Raw genomic sequence first — 15,892 nt, forward strand, 5'->3', positions numbered from 1 at the left:
ATTTTGGAATTTTATTTCTAACTGCTTTGTTTCTTTTTCCTGTTCAAAGCGCTAAAATTCAACTATCCCGAACATCAATGACTCATGACTTGGAATATGTAATCTCTATCAAACTTCTACAAATCTTGGTGCTATACCAGTATTTCAATTATATTTGCTTTCTTAGTTTTTGCAGGGAATTCCACCCTTAACTCCTTTGACAATTCTATTAGCATAGACTTAGTTAAACCTTGTCATTGTAAAGGAAGTTGTTTAGCAGGACTACACATAGTAACTACGTTTATTCACCTTTGTTCTAGGCCATTTGATGAGAAAGGTAATGATAAATAAAAACAAATATCAATAACCTTTCAGTTGTAACAATCGGTCAGGACTTTTATTAACTGAGATATACAGATGCCATCACATTTATTGGATTCTTGATTGCTACCGACGTGATTACTGAGAAGGCAAAGAGTGTTGGGGTTAGTAAAAATCAAGGCTATGTGTATCCCGTAATATCATGAATACAGAAGGGATAAAGGTGGGTGAGCTGGAACTGAATCGTAAGACTACGTGGAGAGGTTTTGTGAAATCCGCAATTAACTTTGTGACTAATAATGAAATCCATGTATTTTCCCATTGTGAATGTACAGTTGTATAAACCCTGTGTCAATCACTTTCCAGTATGTATTGCGTATCTTACATCTTACATGTGATGTCCCAGAAAACACCATCATCATCCCTGGATATGTCCTGTCTCACTGTCAGGACAAATCCAGCAGAGTTAGTGGCACTGTGGTATAAAATTTGGAGGAAGTTGCCTTGGGAGCCTACAATATTGAATCCGGATCCAATGAATTCTCAAGACATTAGGTTAGGCACGGTTAAAGAAACTGCCTGCTGATTACCAGGTACCACCACCCACAGCTGCTGAATGTGTACTCCTCCATGTTGAGCAACATTTGGAAGAAGCACTGAGGGTGACAAATGTGCAGAATGTACTCTGGGTGGGGAAAATTCAATGTCCACTACCAAAAGTGGGAAGTAGGCAGAGTTAAAGTTTTGAGTCCAGTGACCGTTCATTAGAACAATCAGGAAGGGTCACCGGATTTGAAATGTTAACTCTGCTTTGCCTTGACAGATAATGTCTCCAGTAATTTTTGTTTTTGTTTCAGACCTCCTGCATCTGCAGTTCTTTGGTTTATTTCACTTGATCAGACCTAAGCTCTGAAGTCCAGGTGTGAATGATGGTGGACAATTAAAGAACTCACCGGAGGAGGAGGTTCCACAAATATTCTCAGCCTTGATGATGGAGACACCAGCACAGCAGAGCAAAAGGAAAGACCAAAGAATTTGCAACAATCTTCAGTCAGAATGTCAAGTGGATGAGCTATTTCAGCCTTCTTTAAAGGTCCCCAACATCACAGATGTCAGCTTTCAGCTAACTCAATTCACTCCATGTGTTACCAAGAAACAGTTGGAGGCATGGATATGCCAAGACTACAAGCCCTGACAATATTCCGGCAATAGTACTGAAGACCTGCATTCCAGAACCTTCTGTGCCTCAGCCAAGCTGTGCTAGTACACCTATAACATTGGCATGTACCTAACAATGTGGAAAATTTCCCAGGTATGTCCTATGCACAAAAAGCAGGACAAATCCAACCTGGCCAATTAATACCCAATCACTCTGTTCTTGATCATCAGTAAATAATGGGAGGACTCATCAACAATGCTGTCAAGCAACATTTGCTCAGCAACAACCTGCTGACTGATGTTCAGTTTGGATTCCACTGAAGTCATTACGATCCCCATCTCATTACAGCCTTGTTCAGACATGGCCAAAAGACCTGAATTACAGAATTGAGGTGAGAGTGACTGCTCTTGCCATCAAGGCTGCATTCAACCGAGTGAGGCATCAAGGAGTGCACAATTTTCAACACTATTTGTGACTCCTCAGATCCTGAAACAGTCCATATCCAAATACAACAAGACCTGGACAGATTCCAGGCTTGGGCTGACAAGCAGCAAGTAACATCTGCGTCACACAAATACCAGACAATGACCGTCTCCAACAACAGAAAGTCTCACCATCATCCCTTATCATGCAATTGCATTACCATCACTGAATGCCCCACTATCAACATCCTGGTGGCTACCATCAACCAGAAACTGAACTGGACTAGCAATGTAATTATTATGGCTACAAGATCAGGTCAGAGGCTAAGAATCCTGCAGCGAGTAACTCACCTCCTGACTCCCTGATTCCTGTCTATCATCTGCAGCTGCAGATTTGACAGCACTCAAGAAAGTTGACTCTGTCCAGGACAAAGCAGCCCTTTTGATTGGTACCTCATGTATAAGTACTCACCCCATCCACTACCAATGCCCAGTAGCAGCAGTGTGTATCTTCTACAAGATGCACTGTAGAAATGCTCTAAAGCTCCTTTTCCAGCACTTTCCAAACCCATGACCACTACTATCCAGAGGGACACTTACACTGGAATAGCCAAGCCACACATCATCCTGACTTGAAAATATATCTCCATTCCCTCTGTTTCACCAGTTCAAAGACCTGTAATTCTATCCCAAACAACATTGTGGGTCTACCTGCAAATGGTTCGACAAGACAGCTTACCGCCACTTAGTAATGGGTAATTAGCGAAGGGCAATAAATGATGGCCCAGTCACCAAAGTCCATAACCCATGAATGAATTTTAAAAATCAGATATCGTCACCTCCTCTCTATCTCTGTAATTTTCTTCAGCTCCAGGGTCCTCCAAAATATCTATAAACCTCTAATTTTCACCTCTTGGCATCCAAATTTTAATTGCTTCACTATCACTGGACCAGCCTTCAACAATCTTGGGCTTAAGCACTGGATCTCCTTTCCTAACCATCTACACCTTGACAGCTCTCTCTCCTCTGTTTAGAAGCTCTTCAGACCTTGCTCTTTGAGCAAGGCTTAAGGATCTGTCCAAACATCTCCTAATGTAGACCTGCATGAAATTTTATTTGAAAACACTCTTGTTATGTGCCTTGAAATTGTTATTTTATTTAAAGGCATCATATAATTGTAGGTCATTGATGCAATGCAAACCACATATTTGCATGTAGAAATATAACTTTCTTATGATCAGCTACAGCATTATTCATGATTCTATTGTGCAGAATTGTTAGTGAACGTAAATGACATTTGGACTCACAAGGTTTATTTTCATTCACCTTTTTATGGCATGTTGCCAGAATATGTTTCAAGCTAATAAACCGCTACCTAGGGGCAGACTTAATAGAAGCAAATAAAAGTAAATGTGCTCCTGCTTGAAAAAAGGTACCTAGAAATGTATTGTAAATTAAACATTAGATAAGATTGAGAATGTTAAATGGATTTCAAGGCAATTTGTAAAATGCCTGACCAAGCGTAACATTCTTATCACAAAAGAAAAGAATGATGGAATAAAATCTTTAGGAATGAAGTTTTTGCTTTGGGCCATGAGATAGCTTTCACCATTTCCATGGAGGTACAACTGCATTACATTGCAATCACCATTGCCAAAGGAGACACCCAATATTGTCACATTGTCGATATGGTTTCATGATGTTACTTTCTATTCAGCAAATCTTTGCCAGTCTAAACTTGCTCCTTCAATACTACGTCATCAATCAACTTTCCATTTTGTATTATCTCCAACTTTATGAATTACTACATACAGTTCTGACTCCTCACTGCCAATTATGTGTTTGATTGCAAAAAATCAGTTGATCTCACACTGTAAAATGAGGTCAACTCTCCGGGCACATTTGCTCATGCTTCCGGTAAGCTGGGGGTTTGCCAAGCCGTTCCAGTACAGCTACATCTACCACACAGTGTGAAAAATTGCCCAAGTATGTCCTGTATGCAAAAAAAAGCAGGATAAATCCAAACCTGGCTATTACTGCCCCATCAGCCTCCTCTCGATCATCAGTAAAGTGATGGAAGGTGTCATCAACAGTGCTATCAAGCAGCACCTGCTCAGCAACGATCTGCTCAGTGAAACCAAATTTGGGTTCTAACAAGGCCACTCAGCTCCTGACTTCACTGCAGCGTCTTGGTTCATACACAGTCAAAACAGCTAAACTACAAAGTTTAGGTGTGAATAATAGTGATACCAAGGCAGCATGTGACCAAGTGTGGCATTACAGAGCTGTAGCAGAGTGAGAGTCGAAGGTAATCAGGAGAAAAATACTACACTGTTTGAAGTCAAAACGACCATCAAGGGAGATTGTTCTGATTGTTGGAGGTCAGTCATCTCAACTTTAGGACATTTCAGCAGGAGTTCCTCAGGGTAGTGACCTAGGCCCAACCATCTTCAGCTGTTTCATCAATGATCATCCCCCCATCATAGTTGGGGGTGTTCGGTGATGATTGTATGTTCATGACTTATCAAATACTGAGGCAGTGTGTGTCGTAATGCATCAAGACCTGAACAATTTCCAGGCTCAGGCTGACAAGTGCAAGTGATGTCCATACCACACAAGTACCAGGCAATGGCTGTCTCCGACAACAGAGAATCTAACCATTACATTTCGATATTCCATGGCTTACTATCTCCAAACTTCCCACTATCAACATCCTGATGGTCCTGATTGACCAGAAACTGAACTAGACTAACCATATAAATACTGCAAGAAAAGGTCAAGAGGCTGGGAATTCTGCAGTGAGTAATTCATCTCGTGACTCCCCAAAGTCAGTCTACAAACTGCAGTTGCATTTCCAACAACCCTCAAAATTTTTGGCACATCCAGGACAAAACAATCTGCTAGATTAGCAGCACATCCACAAACATTCACTCCCTCTATCACTAATGATCAGTAGCAGCAATGTGCACTATCTGCACAATGCACTGCAGAAATTCACCAAAGCTCCTTGGACAGCACCTTCTAAATCCATGAAAAACTCACCACAACCTTCTCCAGGGCAATTAGGAATGGACAACAAATGCTGTCCTAGCCTGCAAATACCACAGCCCTTACTGAATGAAAAAATTTGGAACTAGCTGCTCTCAAGGGTAGATCTCATTTTTAACACATGAAAATAATTGGGCGCAGAATGAGGTCTAGACTAAATCTAAACCTAGACTTTCCTTATGGGGTTCCTCTTGGTCCTATAAAGAAAAGATTAATCACTTTATAATTAGAAACCTTGGTCTCACTGAACATGGCAGTTGAGTGGGCAATACAATGCTTGATGATTATACGGTAGCAGGGGTTCAATGTATAGCACATGGCAACAATTTTCATAGTTATAGAGTCACACAACATGGAAACAGACCCTTCGGTCCAACCAGCCTATGCCAATCACAATCCCAAATTAAACTAGTTCCCCTGCCTGCACTTGGCCCAAACCTTTCTTATTCATATACTTATCTAAATGTCTTTTAAATGTTGTAACTGTACCCATATCCACCAATTCCTCAAGACATTCATTCAACACGCAAGCCACTCTCTGTGTATAAAAGTTGCCCCTTATGTCTTCTTTACATCTTTCTCCTCTCACTTTAAACATATGCCTCCTAGTCTTGAAGTCGCCACAACAGGGAAAAGATACCTGCCATTCACCTCATCTATACCTCTCATGATTTGAGCAGGAACTTAACCTGCTCCATTTTAATTCTCTTAACCCAGTGTCTGCTTTGCCATGGGAATTAAAATTCCCTCTTTTAATCAATTCTAATCTCCTTACTTTCTCACTGGGTTATTCTTTCATAGAAAAGTCCAAAATTCAGCACCTCACTGTAACATAATACATTCTGCATTGCTGTGAGCATTTGCATTTCACGGATTGTATAACACCAACCATTGCGGAGTGCATTCTGCTTTTATTTTTCCAAGTGCCAAGAGAAGGAGCCACCTAAACTAAATGTAAAGACTTCAGCTAGCCATTTGCAGCACTCTGCATCTGCCCCTCTTACAGTTATGTACATCTGAATGATAGAATCTCTGACAATGCTGCACACTTTCAGTAATGAATTGAATTGCCAGCTGAGAGAATATATGCACCATTCCTGGAATGTGGTTTGAGCCGATGAACCTCTGAATGAAAAGCAAAAATGACACCACGTAGGCATGGCTGACACTTGGAAAATCTGCTAAAATTATTCAGAGCATTAGCAGACTTTGTGAACTCCGACTTTCTCAGTTTCCACCATTTTCAATTCATTTGCATGGCCAACAAAAAAGGAACAAAAACTGTCGGAAATTTACTTCTAGAATTCACCAAGTTACTTCTTAACTTCTTTTCCTTGCTTTATTCAGTGAAAATGTGCTTGGTCTCAGCCTGCTCCCATCATTCTGTCATCATAACATGAGATGTAATCACTGGTGTGAACCTCTACTCTGATACTCAGTGGCACAGTATTGACCCTATGCAATAAAGTGCTACTGGCACTAAAGTACCTGGTCCAACACTGGATTAGTAATGGTTTCTGAAGTTGATCATATAATATATATTCTTTTTAATCTTTTATTTCTAATCAGCCTGTTCTGACATGTCATTACACACCACTGGAGCAGGTGGGACTTGAACCCAGGGGTAGGTACATTACCACTGAGCCACAAGAGAACCCTGATGTGGAACCTCTGAAGTTGAGTATATTCATGGAAACAATATTCCTGATGGAATTTTACCCCTGATTTTCATACCTCTCTGCAATTTGAAGTACAGACTTTTGTTAACATCCTCATTACAGCATCAATATATTATTAGAGTCTTAATATTTACCTTACACCTGCGGAAATGGTAGACCACTAGCATTGCAAGGAAATCCAACAGCATACAGAAAGCTTGGAATGCGACAATGGCAATGCGTAGGTGCTTGTCCTCCTCTGCATGACAGGGACTGTCATCTTGACATGAGCTGCATCCATTCCTGCAGGGAAGGCACTCATATTCACTTCCATGGTGGCCCTGGGAAATGGCATGCTGCTTAATCTTCCCTGCAATATACAACAACGTAAAAGCTTTTAGGCTCCTGTGAGCAGACAATGTACTAGTGAGACAATTGTATTTTCAACACAGAGATCAAAAGATTTCTGGATATTAATATACATCAAGGTCCATGGGAAAACAGTGGGAAAGTGATATTGAGTCAGAAGACTGTTTGTGATATAGTCGAATGATGGAGCAGGTTCAAGGTGTCTCCTGCTCCTATCTCATCTGTTCCTAATGCCAAAGTGTGGGTGAACTCTATGCCCAATTTCAACTTTAATTCAGTCCATAATTACATGAGTTAAGTGCTTTCAGAATAATTCTAGCATTGTGCTGAATGTATCGATGGATATAATGCTTCTGATATGTGCTTAAAGTATCTACCAAGAATCTCAATCTTACGTGGGTGCCTACTTTCTATACAGAATTAGTGTACATATCCTGCCTGCCATATTAACTCCTCCAAAACAAAATGGGCAAAGTGTGAATTGAATTTCAAGACCAGGCTGCATTGCTTGATAGAAACATCTATAATGAGAGGAAAATGATATAGAAATAAATGCTGCTAGCCAAATGAGAAAAGGCCCAAAATATAATTTGTTTAGAGTGGCATGGCTTCTGTTAATATGGTGATTTAAGATTTGCAAACTCTGACATGGTCTTTTCATCAAATACAGACACTAGTAATAGTACTATGTAATATGAGATAAATTACTCAAGGTTTTTGACAAAGAAACAACTCCATCATCTTAAGAGAACTTATATAACACCATCAGAGACATCACTGTGCAAGAAAATCCAGACTTTCCTGTTGACTGTAATCTTGCATCCTTATATGCTATTAATTGATTCACTAATTATGCATGAGAGAGATTGTAATCAAAGACAAGAATCCAATTCAGGTAAGAAACATACATGATCCCAAGAGATAACAATACATCTGATGTTGTCGGTTGTAATTTTAGGTTGTTAAGTAGTAAAGGCTCCAGAGCCATGTCGACATAATTGTCTCATTCATCCACATACTGATACCTTTGCAAAAACAAAGTCAAGTGAAAAAAAATGTCAATTAGATTTACACGATGTGACATGATGCCACCTCTGACTTAGATCATCGCTGTCAGTTCATGGCTGTCAAACACAGAATTCTCTCAAAACCGTACTGAGTTTTAAACATTAACTTCTTACCCAAAACTCATGACACATCCTACACAAAGAACTGATGAAAAATAATAAAATACTGTCAGCTGTCAGCTTTATCAAGTTGTTTTAGCACATATAAAAGGAAAGGGTCAATGATCTTGTCACACAGAGATTTGTTACTGTGTTGGCTTCGAGCAAGCTATGTTAATGGACTAATTTCCAGTCCAGCTGTATCAATCAACATAACACTTGTGACATTAACCAGACATTGTCACATTAAGATAACTTACAATTTACGTTTTGGCATATGCCAACCCACAGCATATCATGGTGTGCTCAAATATGTGATGAAAATAGTATGTCACCCTTGCTGTACTTTATGAAGTATCAAGTATCAAAACTGCATTAGCCTGAAGGACAGAGTTGGGAAGGTATTACAGTAGTACAGACTCTCTCTAACAGCTGTAATTTGAGCACATCTCCCGTGATGAGCACGTTGATATTTACAGCATAGGCTGATCTCAATGCTGCCTGGAATTAAATTTGTCCACAAGTCTGATCACATAACCATTTAACCAATTTCCTGAGGATCAAAAATACAACTATAAAACTTACCTGCAGGATCTGGTGGAATCATCTGGAAAAGACTTCAAAAATAAATTTAATCATTGCCCATCATTGAAAAGCTATCGAACTAGATTGGCACTGTGGTTGATAAGGCCAGCCGAACATCCTGATGTCGACATCTGAATTTTCTTTTCATCTCCCAAATGTTTTAACCTAAATCAGTACTTTCAATTGTACATTGTGATTATAAATACTATGCCCAAGATTTAAGGAACCATTTCTTCAGATCAGAGATCAAGTGGGGTGACATGACCATTTAATCTTCGGCACCTGCAGCTCCTACCCACTTTGCAGGCTTCATGTCATTTTTTTTCATATTTTCATGGACTGTGGGTATTGTTGGCATTTATTACCCATCCCTAATTGGCCTTGAACTGAGTGCCTTATTGGGTCATTTCAGAGGACAAATCAGAATAAACTATTTTGCTGTGGATCTAGATTCAAAGGTAGGCCAGACCTGGTAAGAATTGCAGTTTTTCTTCCATAAAGGAAATTAATGAACCAACTGATGATGGTTTTATACTTACCATTATTGAGACTAGGGGTAGAATTTTACCATTTAGAGACTAAGTCCAAAAGTGGGAAGGTTTCGTGGAAAGAAGCCCACAGCCAACCTTTGTTCAGAAGGCAGCCTGATTGCCGCAGAATCGGGCAGGCTGTGTGGCTGCTGGTGTAATTTCTGCAATAATTCGGAAGCCAGTGCGGGAAGTCCCGCCTGCTGCCAACATTGCCCGAACTTGGCAGCACCATTCACCAGAAACTCAGAGGGAGGATCACAGGCAACAATGGTTGCTATTGTTTGGAATAGTTTCTGGGATTAGGAATCACAAGGAAATGGGACATGAGTTTAGACATGGCAGCAGGGACTGTAGTGATTGTATTAAGGTCAACCAGGTGGACCTCACAGAATATGAGTTCCCTGATTGGGGCTGTTAATCTGATCCAATCAGGGAGCCCTGGTTGACAGATGTAAACAGGGATGTCAAAGATGTTGACACTCTGAGAGCTGACACTGAAAACACAATACTACAGCCAAGGACTGCTCATGTGTAAATAAAGGGTGACTTGATGACAGGATATTGGACTCTGTTGACTTATTTCAGTGGCATCGAGAGTGAAGCACTTTCCTGAAGAAACTCTCACAGCAGTTATGTTTGAGTTGGGGTAAACATTTCTTACATCATGCCTGTGTTTGGGAAGCCTGACTTGTTCAATCTAGTCATTGAGGATTGGGCCCATTATGGGGAAAGAATATGTTATTTTTTCCAGGCAAACAACGTTATGGCAGACGAAAAGGGGTGAGTAATTCTCCTGGTAGAGTTGCAGCTTTTTACAGTTATTAGGAGCCTAACTTTCTCTGAGGTGCCAGATACTAAAATCTTTCAGAATTGATAGACTTAGTTCATGAATATCAAGCCTCCTCTAATTCTGAGATGCTTTTGTTTTTACTCGGCAATTTGAGAACCAGGGGAATACGTATCGGGATTCTTGACTGGGTTAAGATGACTAGCAGGTGATTTTGGTTTAACACGTAATGAGATGCTGCAAGACTGTTTGGTATGTGGGGTTAATGATGTAACTATGCAAAAGCACCTACTAGCTGACGCCTAACTTGACTGCAACTGGTTTTATCATTGGAAAGTGCAGCAAGTGGAGCATATGGATTGCAGGGTATTCCAATGGAAGTGGACACCCTCACCAGTCGGACTGAGCTTGGGGAGCACCACTTGAGTGCAGGAAATTGCATAGCTTCACTCAGGACATATCCTGAACAGAGGGATTCTATGTCGGCCCACAGCAAATCCCCAAAGCAAAGCCAAGCCTCAGCCAAATGGTTAAAGTTTACTTTAGGATCTGGCCAGAAAGTCATTGTAGTTGCTGCTAGAATGCAGACTCGAGACAGCTAGAGTCCCACTAGACCTAAATTGAGTAAGATAACATAATATTCCGGAGGGTGCACACCCTGGAAAGTCCACCTACATCTGGTTTGGAACAGTTAAATTGCTTAGCAACATCCATGTCAGAACCAATTGAAATAAACATATGGTTAAATAGTCACTCAGTTCTAATGGAGATCGATACTGGCGCAGCAGTATCAGTGATTGCAGAACCAATTTTTGACAAAATTCGCTCTGGACTCCAAGCTTTAAGTTTGCAGAAAATGTCAGCTAGTCTGATAATGTATACCAATGTACAACTTTGGTTCCTGTCTCTTCCGAAAAGCAGCTAGTTCAGCTATCTGTGGTTGTAGTAAAAGGCTCAGACCCAAGCTTGTTGAAGTGAAATTGGTTGTGAGAGATTCGCTTGATTGGCACATAATTTTTCAATTAGAAAATTACTTTTTGAGTGAAGTTCTAGTTAAATACCCGGAAGTCTTTCAGGAAGGTCTTGGAACTATCAGAGGAGCCAAAGCCACCTTGCATGTTGATCAGGAAGCAATTTCACTATTCTGCCAGGCCCAGCCAGTGCCAATTGCCTTATGGACAAAAGTAGAGGCAGAAACCAGAAGGATTGGTGGTCATATTTGAAGCCCAGAAGTTCCACTAATACTTTTATGGATGAAAATTTGTGATAATAATAGACCACAAACCCCTATTTGGTCTGTTTAAAGAGGACAAGGCTGTGCGGCTCATAGCTTCAGGCTACATTCAGTGGTGGGCTCTAATACTAATTGCTGAAGTGACTTAGATGAGGCCCAAGTAGATTTGTTCACTGGTTCATTCGAGCATATGCAAAGGGGATCTATCACATGTAGCCAAGTATCACACATAAGCTACCCTAAACCAGTTACACTTACTTACTATTATGCATGTCCAATGGTGTAGTTCATATGCATCTTTTAATCAACATAGGGTTAAGTTTGTCACACGTACTTATAGTAATTATACCATTTTATCACAACTGAGTATGTCCTTTGTTGGTTAGGAATTCACTCTCAATTGAAACACATTATGAAAGGTTGTTTTCACAAGTGACATACTTCCGGTTTACCAAAAAAAAACACTCTGCTTGTTCTGCATTTTCTGGTAATAACTGCACTCTAGCTTTTATGGCATGTGTGAGTCATAGTTTCTGTTTCTTTGTCTATTCCCCCTTCACCCCCCAATGCCAACCTGTCCAATTACCTCCTCTCCAGCTACTTTCTCCACCACAAATTGGGTGGGGAAAATCCTGCCCTCGTTTTCAATTCCAAATTTGATTAGCCAAATTTAAATTTCTGCTGCCACTGGGAGATTTGAACCCATGGCCTCAGACAATTAGCCTCATCCTCACGGGATTAATAGTCCCGCCTAAGTAATATGAATGGTGGACTTTGAGCAGTGTTCTAGCTGGCAGTGAGGCAACATTGACACTGCTGCAATATCAGAAGATGTGATGATGGACCTTAAAAGAAGTCAGAACCAATGTATGGACTTCCAATTTGAGCTAGGGGAGCAGATTAGAGTGAGGTTATAAAGATTACGGTTGAAAACTTGGAGGAATTGAGTACTTTTAAGGTCCTAACTTGAGTAGCAAAAGAAGATGGAAGTATGAAAATTAAGCAATGAATTATGTCTGGTGGCACTCATTGGAAGGGCAGCAGGTGAGTATTATGTGAAAGAAAGGTATCACAGAAACTGAAAGGAAATATCTCCAAGTAGGTTGTGAGACTGGCCTTGTTCTATAGTGCAGAAACTTGGGCAATAGGATGCAGTACAATTACATTTAAAAGACATTTGAATAGATACATGAATAGGAAAAATTTGGAGGACTATGGGCCATGAGCAGGCAGGTGGACTAGTTAATTTATGTTTGGCATGGACTGGTTGGACCGAAGGGTCTGTTTCTGTGCTGTATGACCCTATGAGTAAAAAAGAGGAAGAATGACTTAGTCCTATGAGATGCAGTTGCTGAGATAGATATGTGGAATAATGTGATTGGACAAAATCAGGAATCCGTGCATAATAGAGTCCATGAGGAAATATCATAAAAATGAGCTGAGAAAAGTTTAAAATGACATGGTCAACGATTCTGGAGCAAGAGAGGAAACACAGCGAGACAAATGATGGAGATGAGACTGTTAGAGAAGAAGAGGTAGCCCTAAGACCAGATGAAAAGATATGGTGCCGATGGAGATTGGAAAAGGAATGGGTAACTGACATAGAGAAAGCTGATCAACCAGAATTGCAGTGATGCCCAAATAAATTGTCAGGAGATGAAACAAAAAGTGCCACATTGGATTGAAGCGCTATGTGCATCTGTAGCATTATAACTCTTCTGCAAATGAACTTAAGGTTAGATCAAATAACCTCCATCAGATAGCTAAGTCATGTTAATTGGCTCAAAATGTTTCTGTAAAAAGTTGGGTCAATTATAGATAATTTTCAGCAAGTCAGTCCTGTAGAAGTTTGTCTTCATCTGTAAGTATTTGAATTACATTGTCACAAAGCTACTTGGGTGATAAGGTAACCTGGGATTGCAAAGATGTTACTTCCTTGCTCCCTAGATCATATATTTATTTTTGCTAAGGACACTTATTCCATTTTTTGGTGGTTCTAAGTGATACCAAAACTGTTAGTGTTGACTGCCATTATAACTGTGAAACTGACAGCAACATCTAGATTTCTGCATTTAAGTGCGCATATGGTGATGCAAGAAGTAAATCCAAAAGCTGTTGTAAATGATTTCCTCCTCCTCCACAGAGCGTACTATTCTAACAGACAGAAATCTTAAAATCACTCGATTTAATATTAATTTCCACTCTATACATTGTTAGTCTTGTTGGAAAAACTCCTGAAAAACTTATGCCTCCATGAAAGAGGTATATTTAATGGAATAATAATTCTTAGTTGCTTTCGGACAATCTTTCTGGCCATGAAAACTTAATTTTATATTTGTGAAATGTCAACTATCTCTATTACAACAAAAAAATCTTTAAAACATATTTATGACAATTAATCTACTAACTTAATCCTATGCATACTTCTTGACCTTTATTTTGCTCACCAGAATGCTTGAAAAGTGAAGGATGATCAGTAGTTTTTATTTCCTGGTTTGTTATCTGTCAATTCTTCAATGTGATTGGTTACTAGGTCTATTTGATACTAACAACATTACTGGACTCTCGATATCCCATACGTCTTACACTGGAATAAAACTAGTCAAGAAAGGTGAAATCCATACCACAAAGATTGTCAGACCTTTGGAAGCAGCTTTCTTTGAAATTAGTGGTGAGGGTGACCAGTATTGGCCAGAAATGGCTTGGGAAAATGGTATGAATTGACAAGCTGACTGATAGTACTCAATAAGTTAATTGTAAGGCAAACACACAGTGTGGCAGTCATGATTACACACATTTCATTCAAACATTATGCCTCATTTTTAATTCTAAAATGATAACAAATAAACAGAACATGGCAGGCCTCCTGACAGCTGTGGTAAGTAATTAAAACAAAATGAATTCTGATTTTACAAAATTTTGAATGACATTCTCAGAAAAAGCTATCAGTCTTATTTTTTCAAAATCAAGTTGCACAGACAATAGCTTATTTCTAAAGAAAAAGCTTGTGCCACATCGTCTGATAGGGATAGTCAGCATGGATTTGAGTGCGGAAGTCATGTCTGACAAATCTATTAGAGTTTTTCGAAGAGGTAACCAACAGGATAGACGAGGGTAGGGCAGTGGATGTTGGCCATGTGGATTTTAGTAAGGCCTTTGATAAGGTCCCACAAGGCAGCCTAGTCATGAAAGTTAGGTCGCATGGGATCCAGGGAGAGCTAGCCAATTGGATTCAAAATTGGCTCGATGGCAGGAAGAAGAGGGTGATGGTTGCTTCTTTAACTGGAGGCCTGTGACTATTGGTGTGCAACACGGAACGGTACTGGGACCTTTGTTATTTGTTATTTACATAAATGATCTAGATGTGAATGTACAAGGCATGATTAGTGAGTTTGTGGATGATACAAAGTTAGGAGGTATCGTTGATAGCAAGGGATATTATCAAAAATTACAGAGGGATCTTGATCAGATGGGGAAGTGGACTGAGGATTGGCAAATGCAATTCAATACAGATAAGTGTGAGGTGTGGCACTTTGGAAAGTCAAACCAAGGTAGGACTTATACAGTAAATGGTAAGGTCCTGAGGAGTGATGTGTGGTAGAGGGACCTAGGGATACAAGTTCATAGTTCATTGAAAGCGATGTCACAGGTCCACAGGGTGGTGAAGAATGCATTTAGCATGCTGGCCTTCATTGGTCGAGGCATTGAGTATAAAAGTTGGGACGTTATGTTACAGTTGCATAAGTCATTGCTGAGGCCGTACTTGGAGTATTGTGTATGGTTTTGGTCACCCTGTTATAGGAAAGACATAGTTAAAGTGAAAAGTGTGCAAAGGATATTTACAAAGATGTTGTCAGGACTTGTAGGCCTGAGCTATAGGGAGCGGTTGACCAGGATAGTACTTTATTCCTTGGAATGTAGGACAATGAGGGGTGACCTTATTGAGGTGTTTATGAGAATGTTGCCATGACTAGTAGGCCTGAGTTATGGGGAGAAGTTAGCCAGGATAGGACTTTATTCCTTGGAAGGGGTGACCTTATTGAGGCAAATAACATCATGAGGGGCATAGATAAGACAAATGCATATAGTCTTTTTCCCAGGGATGGGGAACTGAAAACTAGTGGGCATAGGTTTAAGGTGAGAAGGGAAAGATTTAAGAAGGACCTGAGGGGCAACTTCTTCAAGCAGAGAAGGGTGCATATATGGGATGGGCTGCCAGAGAAAGTGGTTGAGGCATGTACAATAGCAACATTTAAAAAACATTGGGATAGGTACATGGATGAGAAGGTTTTAGAGGAATATAGACCAAATGTGGGTATTTGGAACTAGCTGAGTGGGCACCATGGTCAGTATGGACCAGTTTGGGCCGAAGGGCCTGTTTCCATGCTGTATTACTCTATGACTCCATCGTATCTTAACTTCTTTAATATTTCTTTACTGAAAGATCAAATATTGCAACACAATTGAAGAGAAATCCTTTGTTAAGAAAATACAAGTAAATTACTTCATCATTTACAGAAATGATTTATATGAGAATGTAGAAGGCATGGTTAGCACATTTGCAGATGACACCAAGATTGGTGGCATAGTGGGCAATGAAGAAAGCTATCTAAGGTTACAAAGAGATCTTGAAC

At 40.0% G+C, this 15,892-nt stretch overlaps 1 protein-coding gene across 1 annotated transcript in view; it reads right to left on the minus strand.

The window, feature by feature from the left end:
- gpr158a (G protein-coupled receptor 158a) overlaps window positions 1-15,892 on the minus strand; it is a 529,808-nt gene that overhangs the window by 202,468 nt on the left and 311,448 nt on the right. Inside the window, exon 4 of the mRNA XM_048614342.1 lies at window positions 6,743-6,957. Coding sequence (XP_048470299.1) covers window positions 6,743-6,957 — 215 coding nt within the window. The remainder of the gene's footprint in view (window positions 1-6,742; window positions 6,958-15,892) is intronic.

This window comes from Rhincodon typus, chromosome 2, assembly GCF_021869965.1.
Source record: "Rhincodon typus isolate 14 chromosome 2, sRhiTyp1.1, whole genome shotgun sequence".
NCBI classification, from domain to species: Eukaryota; Metazoa; Chordata; class Chondrichthyes; order Orectolobiformes; family Rhincodontidae; genus Rhincodon; species Rhincodon typus.